This window comes from Psammomys obesus, unplaced genomic scaffold (assembly GCF_907164565.1).
Source record: "Psammomys obesus unplaced genomic scaffold, mPsaObe1.curated_primary_1811, whole genome shotgun sequence".
Lineage (NCBI taxonomy): Eukaryota > Metazoa > Chordata > Mammalia > Rodentia > Muridae > Psammomys > Psammomys obesus.
This window is the reverse complement of record NW_026596244.1, coordinates 11,061,704-11,073,104: the sequence shown is the minus strand read 5'-3', so window position 1 is coordinate 11,073,104 and position 11,401 is coordinate 11,061,704. Positions and strand designations below refer to the sequence as shown.

At 41.4% G+C, this 11,401-nt stretch overlaps 1 protein-coding gene across 1 annotated transcript; it reads left to right on the top strand.

The window, feature by feature from the left end:
• The first annotated feature begins 648 nt into the window (after positions 1-648).
• On the top strand, positions 649-10,948 carry Lrat (lecithin retinol acyltransferase). The gene is made up of 2 exons (XM_055596648.1): positions 649-1,440; positions 6,671-10,948. The coding sequence occupies exons 1-2, from the start codon at positions 904-906 to the stop codon at positions 6,824-6,826; spliced, it is 693 nt and encodes a 230-aa protein (XP_055452623.1). The 5' UTR covers positions 649-903; the 3' UTR covers positions 6,827-10,948.
• The last annotated feature ends 453 nt before the right edge of the window (positions 10,949-11,401 follow it).

The window sequence follows — 11,401 nt, the reverse complement described above, 5'->3', positions numbered from 1 at the left end:
CGCTTTACCGAAAGCCGCAACAGCTGAGTGAGTGACGCAAAGCTAAGACCCTTGCATCAAAGAAACTTGGCGACACTCCGGTTTTGTTGGAGGATGTTGGGGTTTCTTGATGACCGTTGGAAGGCGCGCGCTCAACAGGCGCTGGAGCCGTGGAGCGTCCAGACTGTTGGGGTTCCGGTCGCGCGCGCGCGCTGGGGGAAGGGATGCAAGGCGAGCAATTCCACTTCTCCGCGTGTCACCAGAGAGCACCTGGCCGCCGTGTGTCTAAAACTGCAGAGATCAATTTAGATAGGCTCCGCAGGCCTTCGCGGCGCAGGCACTGTGTAGAATCAAAACAAATTCTTTAGTAACCCAAGGGCCACTGTTATCAATACCGGTTACAGCTGGATTCTCACTTCTCAGCGCCAAGAAAGGCGCTCCATTCGCGACAGGTGCAGAATCGTCCTTTCACGCGGCCACGCCTCTTACATCTCCCACCCCACGTGGGCTGTTTAAAGGTCTTGGGTGAGGCAGAGCCCTGGAGAAGTCAGGGTGCAGAACGCCCGCGCCCAATCCGTGTTCTCCGGCCTGTGACCACATTCGGCAGGCACGCCCTCTGCACCTCTATAAAAGCCTCAGCGAAGAGCTCTCCCGGAGCACCGCCCTCGGGCGCCCTACCTCGCCAGCTTCACAAGCGCGGCCACCACTGTTCCCAAGGGAGCCCGGCTTTACTTCCTCGCCTTCTCGACCTCCAGCACGGCGTGGCTGTGCCAGCCTCGTGGCTTCTCCTCCTCCGCTGACTCTCCTGACCCTGGGCGGCCCCCGAGGTTCCGATCCGCAGGTGAGCAGCGCCAGCGCCGAAGTCTGGCGAGCTCACCGTGCACAGCCCAGGTGCGGCCCGCGCAGAACTCTGGTCCCTGCAGGATGAAGAACCAGATGCTGGAAGCCGTGTCCCTCCTCCTGGAGAAGCTGCTTCTCATCTCCAACTTCAAGCTCTTTAGCGAGTGCGCTCCAGGAGGCACAGGGAGGAACCGTCCCTATGAAATCAGCTCTTTCCTCCGGGGCGATGTGCTGGAGGTGTCACGGACCCATTTCACCCACTATGGGATCTACCTAGGGGACAACTGTGTCGCCCATTTAATGCCCGACATTCTGTTGGTCCTGACCAATGACAAGGGACGCACTCAGAAGGTGGTCTCCAACAAGCGTCTCCTCGCGGGTGTCATTTGCAAGGTGGCCAGCATCCGTGTGGACACAGTAGAGGACTTCGCCTACGGAGCAGACATCCTCGTTAACCACCTAGACGAGACTCTCAGGAAGAAGTCCTTGCTCAGCGAGGAGGTGGCGCGCAGGGCGGAGCAGCAGTTGGGGCGGACCCCCTACAGCCTGCTGTGGAACAACTGCGAGCACTTCGTGACCTACTGCAGATACGGCGCTCGCATCAGCCCGCAGGCTGAGAAGGTATGCGACCCGTGGCAGCTGGGGCTGGGGTCCGGGGTCTTTTGGGACAACCCCTACCTCACTAGCGAGTTCTAGATTAAGTAGAGAGTTACAGTGTTTCTAGGGGAGGTCTGGTAAACAAAGACAGGCAGTTTGCCTAACAGAAAGGATATCCTCAAAATGGACAGTAAAAGGGTGTGGCCACACGGACCGCTTCTAGTGATTCCTGTTATGCTGTGTCAGTCATCCTGGTCTGCACACAGGACGTACATCTGGGGCGAGGGACTTGGAACTTTCCCCAAGAAGTGCAAGTGACAGGAAGGCATCCAGTTTTCTCTTCGTTTGGCGCATAAAGTGAATTTTCGTTATAGGCTCAAAATTCCTGGTGGGAGGACATTCCCTTTCTTCCCGTGTTTGCCTCAGACAGGTTTTTCTCTGGTGTTGTGACTTTAATTCCCATCCTCATTCATTGTTAAGTATCTCCTAGCCATCAGCCCCAAAGGTAGGTTGGACTTTAGGTTCCCGGAGATGAAAACAATTTTCAGGGCCCGTACATTTTGAAAGGTAATTTTTATCCTTACTTGGGAGTGGCACCCAAGTATTAGAACATGATGAAGTAAGCTACAAGTCCAAAGGGGAAGGAGATTATTTTTCAAAAAAAACTACTTAACTCACAAAAGATAGTTTATGTTTTTAATCCTGCACTTCATTAGCAAATGGATGCTTCTCAGCCTTGACTGTAATTATTAAAGCGGGTGCTAACATTTGCTCCTCTTAATGGATCCTGGTCAACCACACAGTAAGGTTTGGTGATATTCTGTATGTTTAGATGCTTTTGAAACGAAGAACAAGCAATCACACTCTATAGTCTAGATTTAATTGACATACCTTGAGTAATTTTTTGACACAGCAGAAAGTGAAGCTATTGGACTTTTATATATTGCTATATTAAACTTCTTACAGATTTTTTTTTAACTGAACCAGAATTAACTTATTCTAGGAATCATTTTCTATGGTAAATTTAAATACAATTACGATACAGTGCAAAGATTCAAGAGTCTCCCCCGTTAGCCAAGGCCTGTTTAGAGGTAAACTTCTTCACATTTACAAACATTAGCTCCAAAGGTATGCAAAAGAAGCCACAATGGATTTAGTTAAGAACCAAGCCAATCATTGCTGTAAGGAAAAATAGTTTTCCTTTCCAAAGTGAGACTTGCCCTTTCATACCACACAAGTGACACTGTGTTACCTTTTTCAACACAAAAAAAGGTACAAGTGCTTTTTACAAACAGTATAATATTAATCACATCAAGAGCTAGTTGGGTGGTTTCTAATTTGGAGATATTAGTGGGGCAGCATACTCTCCAGTGCAACTGAGTTTCTGTGTTTCCCTCTTCATGACCTAACAATCTAGACCCAGCCTAGAAGACTAGATTACCTCAGGAAAAAAATTCTCAGCCAAATGTTCTAATTCTAAGAACTTTTTTTTTTTTTAAATAAAAGGGGCATCAGCATATTATTTCTACTTTGACATTTTAAAAAAGATTTTTACTTTTTTGTTTCTAATTACATGTATGTGTGTGCATATGGGCACAACTGCAGGTGCCCTTGGAGGCCAGAGACTTGGCATCCTGGGAGGTGCCAGGCAGGTTGTTAGTCATCTGGAAGTCAGTGTTGGGATGAATTTGAGACCTCTGCAAGGTCTCAGCACGTATTGTTAAGCCATCTCTCCAGCTCCATGGTTTCAACCTTCTAGAAACACAAATCATTATTTGTTTCTGGGTCTGACTGTTTAAGTCTTCTTCACAGCTTTCCCATCTTAGATCAGCACGACAAAGCCATCTCTTCTCAAATCTGAGTTTACAAAAAACTTCAACGCCACGCCAGTGACTGACGAGATTCACTGGGTCCAGGTGCTTACTGCTCAAACGTGATGACTGCAGCTCTATCTCTGAACTCCACAATGGAAGGAAGGAGCTGACGTCCAAAAGCTGTCCTCTTGCATTCACACAGGTGTTATGGCACTGGCATATACACTCAAACCTCTCTAATAAGAAGCTTAAAAATGCACTGAACAAGAGCCTTTACGTTTTTGTGAGATGTTCTCATATCTTCTGCAATTCTCTTATTCTTTTTTTCTAAAAACTGACAACTTCATGGATGTATATATTTTTATCACATACCTCCTCCTACTAAAACTTCCTTCTTCTTCCAGCTGACCCACTTCTACTTCACAAATTCTCCTCTGACTTTCATGGCTTTCTGTGTCTGTGAATCAATGAGTTTAGTAGTGTCTTGGCCAGTGTTCTATTGCTGTGATGAGACATGAGGAGTGCAGCAACTCTTATAAAGGAAAGTAGTTAGTGGGGTTAGTCTATTATTATTGTGGTGGAAGTATGGTGGCAACCAGGCACTTAGGTTGTTGGAGAAACAGCTGAGAGTTCTACATCCAGATCTGCAGGCAGAGGAACAGAGAGCCACTGGGCCTGCCTTGGGCTTTTGAAACCTCAAAGCCCACCCTCAGTGACACACTTCCTCCAATAAGGCCACACCTATCCCAACAAGGCCACACCTCCTATCCTTTCTCAAGTAGTGCCATTCACTGATGACTAAGCATTCAAATACATGAGCCAATGAGGGACATTCTTAATCAAACCACCACAGCAGTTAAGATTATTTGTATAAGCATGGGTTGGGAGTTATTTATTGGAGTATGGACAACTAGCAAATGAAAAATTGACACCCTCTCCTTCATTACCCATTAACTTTCCAGTGTTGTCTCAGGAAGGGTTAACGGGCCTCCCAAGACCCTCTAAGACTTGCCTGTATTGCATGCAGGAATGGTGTCCTGGCTCAGTGCAGGCAGGCACAGCTGCTGTGAGTTCCTAGCTGTGCTGTGACCAAGAGACAGCATTTTCATGTCACTCTTTCCATCCTCCAGCTCTTATATTCTTTCCACTCCTCTCTTCCAATATTGCTTGTTTTTTTTTTTTTTAGAAATCATAAAATTGAGGCATTTTAAAACTGATATTGAGTGTCAGATTATTGCAAAATTAAAGTCTCTTTGCTTTTAACTTTTCTTGTTTGTTATACTTTTTCTGCTAATAATCTTTTGTCTAACTTGTCATTGCTAGAATGAATGCAGATACCTCTTTACAAATGACTCAATGTTTACAAAAGTGAACTTCTTGACACCTTCTATACATTTACTATTCTTTTTTTTTTAAACAGGATCTTCATGTAGCTAAGGTTGACCTTAGACTCCCAATCTAGCTGAGGATGACCCTGAATCTCTGATCTTCTGATGCCTCACATCCAACTTACACTGTGCTGAGGATCAAACCTAGGGTGTCCTGCATCTAGGCAATCTTACCTCCTGAGCCACATTTCTAGCCTTTCTGGCCTAATGGCCAAGTGCCTACAGAATAGGGGCAGGAGAGAAGGGAGGAAAGGAAAGTAAGGAGGTAAAGAGGGAGAGAAAGAGGGAGAGACAAAGAGAGAAGGGGACAGAGTACATGTTCATTCATGCACTCATGTGCATCCACACACAGGAAAGAGAAACAAGGTCTGTGTCCTGGGCTGGCCTCTAACTGTAGATAGGCAAGAAGGACCTTGAACTTCCAATATTCCTACCTCCATCTCCCAAGTGACAGGATTATAGGTATGCATCACCACACTTCATTTCTGTGGTACTGGGAGTTAAATCCTTAGCTTCACGCATTCTAAGCAGGTACTTCCCTAGCTGAGATACCACCTCAGATCCCTATTCAGCTTGACTTTAACCACTTCATGACAAAGCACTTGTTATTCTGTATCTTATTAGTTTAGTAAAAGAGACACATTTGCTGTCTGTCCTGTATATAATACTTGGATGGCTAATAGGTTATTGCATATTTCTTTAGATATTATTTAGAACTATGAATAGAGATGGACTTCCACTCACATATGGACTAAACAGCATGGTCAAGCTTGGCTTAATGACATTTTACATATATCATTAGGCTATTTACTTGTACACAGAAGGCACTTATATCAGTAATGGAATCTTACAGGACTGCTTCTACATCTGTGGTAGGTCCTCAGTTGAGGTATCACTATGAGGTCCTGACTGTAGTAGGCCTGCTCATTGCGTTCATCAATAATTTAGAATTTCAGGCAGGCACAGTAGTGCATACCTTTGGCCCCCCAGAATTCTAGGTACTTATATTTCAGGCCATCCTGTTCCAGACAGTGAGTCCCAGGCAAGCAGGGGTAATGTAGTGAAAGCCTGTCTCAAAGCAATGAAAACAAGAATTTAAAAACCAGGGCTGGAGATGGCTCAGCAGTTAAGAGTTCATACTGCACTTGCAGAGGACCCAACTTTGGCTCTCAGCGCCCTCCTTGGGCAGATCATAACTGCCTATAACTCTAGCTCCAGGTGTGGGGCTGTGTTTCTCATGTGCTGGCCTCTATGGGCACCTGCACTTATGTGCACATGCCCACACACAGATACACACATATATAATTAAAAATAATAAAAATAAATCTTAAAAAGTAAGAACTTTAGAAACTTTCCCAGCTGCTCAGGAGATTTCATTAAGCCCTGGAGTTCTGGGTCAACTTGACTAACACAGCAAGACCATATTTTAAAAAAGGATCTTGAGTCTGGAATGAATAGCAAAACTCACATGAAAACGACAGTTGTTAATTGTAGCAATGAAAATGATAACTGTCAAGAATATAGTAGTGATAATAATCACTGTACACCTTATTTTTATGCAGTATAGAGAAGAACACTATTCTTCCACATGAAAGGTATAGGTTATCTTCAGGGCTATCCCTTAAAGGTGGAAACTATATTTAATCCCTTTATTTCCAGGAGGCTATGGCAACCCAGTGTGACTAACTCTTGTCTTTAGATTGTAAGAATTATAAAAAAATCTGACTGATTTCATCAAATTTTAGGGTAGTGAAGTAGAAGAATTGCCTAATTTCTGTTCTTGTTTTAACTCAAGTTTAGAAAATTCTTCCTTAGGTTAATTTTAGAATATGATAATTAAAATTAATTAATTTAATGCTGTTGTTAATCTTTAATGCTGAGTAAATTTTACGTGATTCATTCTATAGTTTTCTATAACATTCTGAGTATTATTTCATAAGTCACTGGAAACAAAGTTTTCCTGGTGAACACAAAACAACTGGGAAGACTACTTAGTGGTGTATGTATTTCTTTTTAGCCATGGTTCTAATAGTCTCAACTTTTGTTTTCCAGTTTTATGAGACTGTGAAGATAATCATTCGTGATCAGAGAAGTTGTCTTGCTTCAGCTGTCTTGGGATTAGTGTCTATTGTCTACATGGGCCTGGCGTCATACATGACGCTTCCTGCAATTTGTATCCCATTCTGCTTGTGGATGATGTCTGGCTAGCTTCCAATTTGAATGTGCACATATGATGTCTGGAAATACGTTTCTACTTGTAGAGCACGAAACATTACAAGCATTGTTGAGAAAACTGTGGCCTGCAACACTGTGTTCTAGATAAAAAGTGATTAGGAATCTAACAAAGTGCTTACCGTGTAAGCGGGAACAACGCCTTTCTGTGTCTACTTGGGCAGTTCTGCGGCAGAGCACCATGAGCCCTTGGAAGCATAACAACCTGTCAGAGCTCAGCAGACCCAGAGAAACAGACCCTGAGGTGATAGCCACAGGAAAGCATGTGGGTTATTCTTTTCTCCTGTAGTCACTTTGCTGTTAGGCTTATCGGCTGAGATCACTAATTTTATTGTAATGTATTCTGCTTATTTAATGACTGATATTAAAGTGAAAATTTTCCCTCATTTAGATGAATATGTTTGATAATTGGCCAAAAAGAAGCCAAAGCTCACATTCTCTTTTGCCTTTCTTCATGTAATAATATAATTTCAAGTCATTCAAGAATATTATTTTCATGTTCTGAGACCAGTGTTGAAAGAGCTAAGAGTAACTGGTCAGAAAGCACAGAAATGTTTTCTCCTGTAGAAACAGTGACAGTAGCTATTCATATTTACTTTTGAATAATCAGATATCTATTTTTCTTTTTAATGCCTATATGACTACTTTCAAATACAGCAGAGATATAGGATTTACAAACTCCAGCATCTGGTGCATAAATGTGCCAAATAAATATACCGATATCTGTATACACATAGATTGATAAGTCAACTGTATTTCTGGCTGCTTTATTACACTAGTGTAATTATTAATGAGGAGCTACAAAAGTGAACAAAAATCAAGTCCAGTGTTTTTCCTGTGCCTGTGCCCTTGAATCTGTATATATACACACATATGTATGTATGTATGTATGTCACAGGATGGACACCTTTTAAAGCTAAATTTACTAATGTCCCTTAAAAAAAAGAATCTCAAATTTGTTTTACAGTCAATTTTCTACTTTAACTATGGTTTACAAACTTATGTATGTCGCAGCAGTATATAAAGCCTAAATAAGTAGAGCCAAAAAACATTACTCTGATACAATTAGTAATTCCAAGCAGGGAAAATCACTGAATCCACTGGATCATAGTGGAGAGCCAGCAGTGTTAAAAGCATGCCTTCAAGATTGTCTCTAAAAATGGCACAGGTTGGAGTCACATGGCATGTCCTGGACTTGTTTTATGAGAGGTGGTACACGCCACAATACCTGTACACAGAAGGCTGAAGTAGCAAATGGAGAGCTCCAGGACTGGATGGGCTAGAGGACAATACTGCATGTTGTCTGTTAGCTGTCAAGACTTACAAACAGGCCCTGGAGAGATGACTCCACAGCTAAGAGCTATTGCTACTCCTGCGAAGGACCAGGATTCAGTTGCCAGTAGCTTCTGTAATTCCATTGCCTAAGATTCAATACCAGGTTCTGGCCTCATGAATACAGCATACATGGTAGACAAAGATAGAGGCAGGCAAGACATACACACACACTAAAAATAAAGCTAAAAAAAAAAAAAAAAAGAAAGAGAGAAAGAAAAGAAGGAAAGAAAGAAAGGAAGAAAAAAGAAAGAAGAAAAAAAGAATCACAGAATAACCAAGCCTGTAATCTGAATGCTTGGCATGTGGAGAGAGGAAGACTCGAGTTCAAGACCACCTGTAAGACTTGTTTGTATCACCCAGAGGGGTTCAAGACCAGCTTGCACTACATAGAGAGATATTTATGGAGGAAAAGAGGGTTTTTGTCAGTGATCCAACTGGAACAAACTGAAGAACAGATTTTAGTTCCGTTGATATTTTATTACCCAGAGTTTTCCTACAGCAAATTCAGTTGGAATATAATGATAATTAAACTTTAATGTTCCAATTAAACATTTAGTTGTTTAAATGTCTTATATCACTTAAACATTGAATGGAAAAATTAAAGAATATAGGTGTTCTATGGGCCTCTTCAAACCATTAAATTACCTTAAGTATCTGTGCATTCTGACAGCCATTGTGTTAGTGCCTCCTCCCTTCTCATCCTAGTAGGAGGGGTTTAAGTGAACTCATTATAACCTTTTTGCCAGACATCAGTATTGTAGGAAGCAGAAAATACTGTTTGAAATTAAATATACTCAGTTAGTGGTTTCTCCTTACCTCCTGTAGAAATCCCTGGGCCTAGAAGTAGCATAAGCAATCTTGACTCTCTCCATGTTATTACACTAAGAATCATTCATCACTCATTGGATGTTCAGTCTGTGCTAGGCATCCAAGTGCTACAATTTCATGTCCTGGTATTATTTTACATTTTTTGAGACAGAGTCTCACTCAGTAGACCAGATTTACCTCTAATGAATTCACTCATAAAGATCATTTGACTCTGCTTCCCAAGTGCTGGGATTAAAGGTATGCTCCACCACTTGTAGCCCAATATTAATTTTTAGCCAGCTACAATAGCATGTATACAGTGTGGTGGAAATATAGAGAAACAAGCAAGTAATTCTGTCTCAAGAATTACTTGAAGGAGGCAATAACAAGCAGAAGCTGAGAAACCATGAAGTAATTTTGTTACACTGACATCATTCAAATGTACTTGGAAGAGGGAAAGAAGGGAGGTCCTGTTTGGTAAATGTTACACAGCACCAGAACTGATGAACTTGTAAATAAGAGTATCCCTTTTGTTTTTCCCATTTGCTTAGTTTGTTAACAAGGTAGGAAGAAAGATGTCAGTTATGGGAGAAACCTTGGGCCAATCATTTGTTTTCTAACCTGAGGCAGCAGGTCATAAATTTCTCTAGCCTTCATCAGTCAAAGCTCATCTTTATGATTCAAGTTCCTCATATTACTGTATTTCTATTCTATTAGTGATAGCTAAGTCATATCTGATGATGTTTTATGTCATCTCTTGATTTGTTCTTTGCATAGATGAAGGCCAAACGGTCTTACCTAATTTAAGATTAATGTAAGTGTCAGGGAGTAGGTTGTAAATGGAATGAAAAGATATATGAGACATGGGCTAAACTATATGGTCTAACAGTCATAGTTGTACTGGAGTTTCAGTGATTGACATCTGAATAGAGGTAACTGAAGGCACACAGAGAGAAGGGACTCATTTTAGTTGTTGAAACCAAAATCAGACAGTGGGCCCTGAGACTTAAATGATGGGACAGGTTTTGTAAAGAACATTCCACACATGGGAACAGCATGAGGAATGCACTGAACTCACCTACAACATGCATCATGAATAGCTGTGAGGCATTCTACATCAGCCAAAGGCAAGTAGTTTAGGGGCTAGCAGCGGTGGTGACTAGACATGCACAAACACAAAGCAATCCTGAGATACTGTAAGTCTCTTGTAAACCAAGAAGTTGGACTTTCTGGCTAGGCAGTGGAGAATTGGAGTACAGCAAAGTAACTCCAAGAATAAAGCAGAAGGATGGAGGTTGGGGTGGGATAAAGAGACCTCACAGTGAGTTTAGCTCAAGTTTTTACTCTGTCTAATAAGGATTTTCAACCTTCCAAATGCTGCAACCATTTAAAGCAGTTCCTTATGTTGTGGTAACCCACAACTATAAAATTATTTTCACTGCTACTTCACAACTGTAATTTTGCTACTGTTATGAGTCATAATGTAAATATCTGATATACAGGATATCAAATATTTGACCCCTGTGTAAGACTTGTTTGATGCCCCAAAGTGTCATGCCCACAGGTTGAGAATCACAGGTCTAGATGAATTGATTACATCAAAAGAAATTAACTTCACAACTATACATTGAATACTCCTGACCTTTGCTCTGCAAGGCATGCTCCTTTCTAAAGACACGCAATCAAGTTTGGATTGACTGTTTTAAATCTGTCAGAGCCTATTTCTTACTTTCCTGTTTTCTATTTCATATTGTTCATGTCCAAGACTAAAAGCTGTTTTCCAAGAACACGTAGTCACTGCAATGGCAGAGATTTTTTGTTATGGATAAGAAGTATATTGGAAGAATCTTCATCTTATATGATCTAGCTGGGTTTTAATTAACCTCAATTTTTTAAAGTTAAACTAAGTTTATATCGATATACATGTACTTTGAATAAAATCAGTTCTATTCCTCATTTTCTTGTCTTTCAATTTTAAATACCTAAGGGTAGACATCAAATAGTTTTTGAACTCTGTAGCCTGAAAAATATTGCCTCTCTAAGCTATTTTACTATTACTAACTGTAGCTCTATATAGTGGAAATGAAAAATTTATATGGATCTGACTGTAGACTGATACGATCTTTGTTACCCACATATTTAAGCCTACCTTAATTATGAGGGATGAAAAAACAAATCCTTCATGCATCTGAAAAAATTAGCCACAGTAACTCATTAGAGCTAGAGCTATGCAACCAGACTTTTAATGCTACCAAAGCAACCTGCAGCTGTACTCTGGCTGTAACTGAGAAGGAAATGAGGTCTAAATTGAGTACCAGGGAAGGAGGATGTTAAAGAATGTAGTTTCTCTGGGTACTGACTAGGTGCCCTATCTGGATTCTGCCTGCCCTAGTCTTGCTATCTCGGATG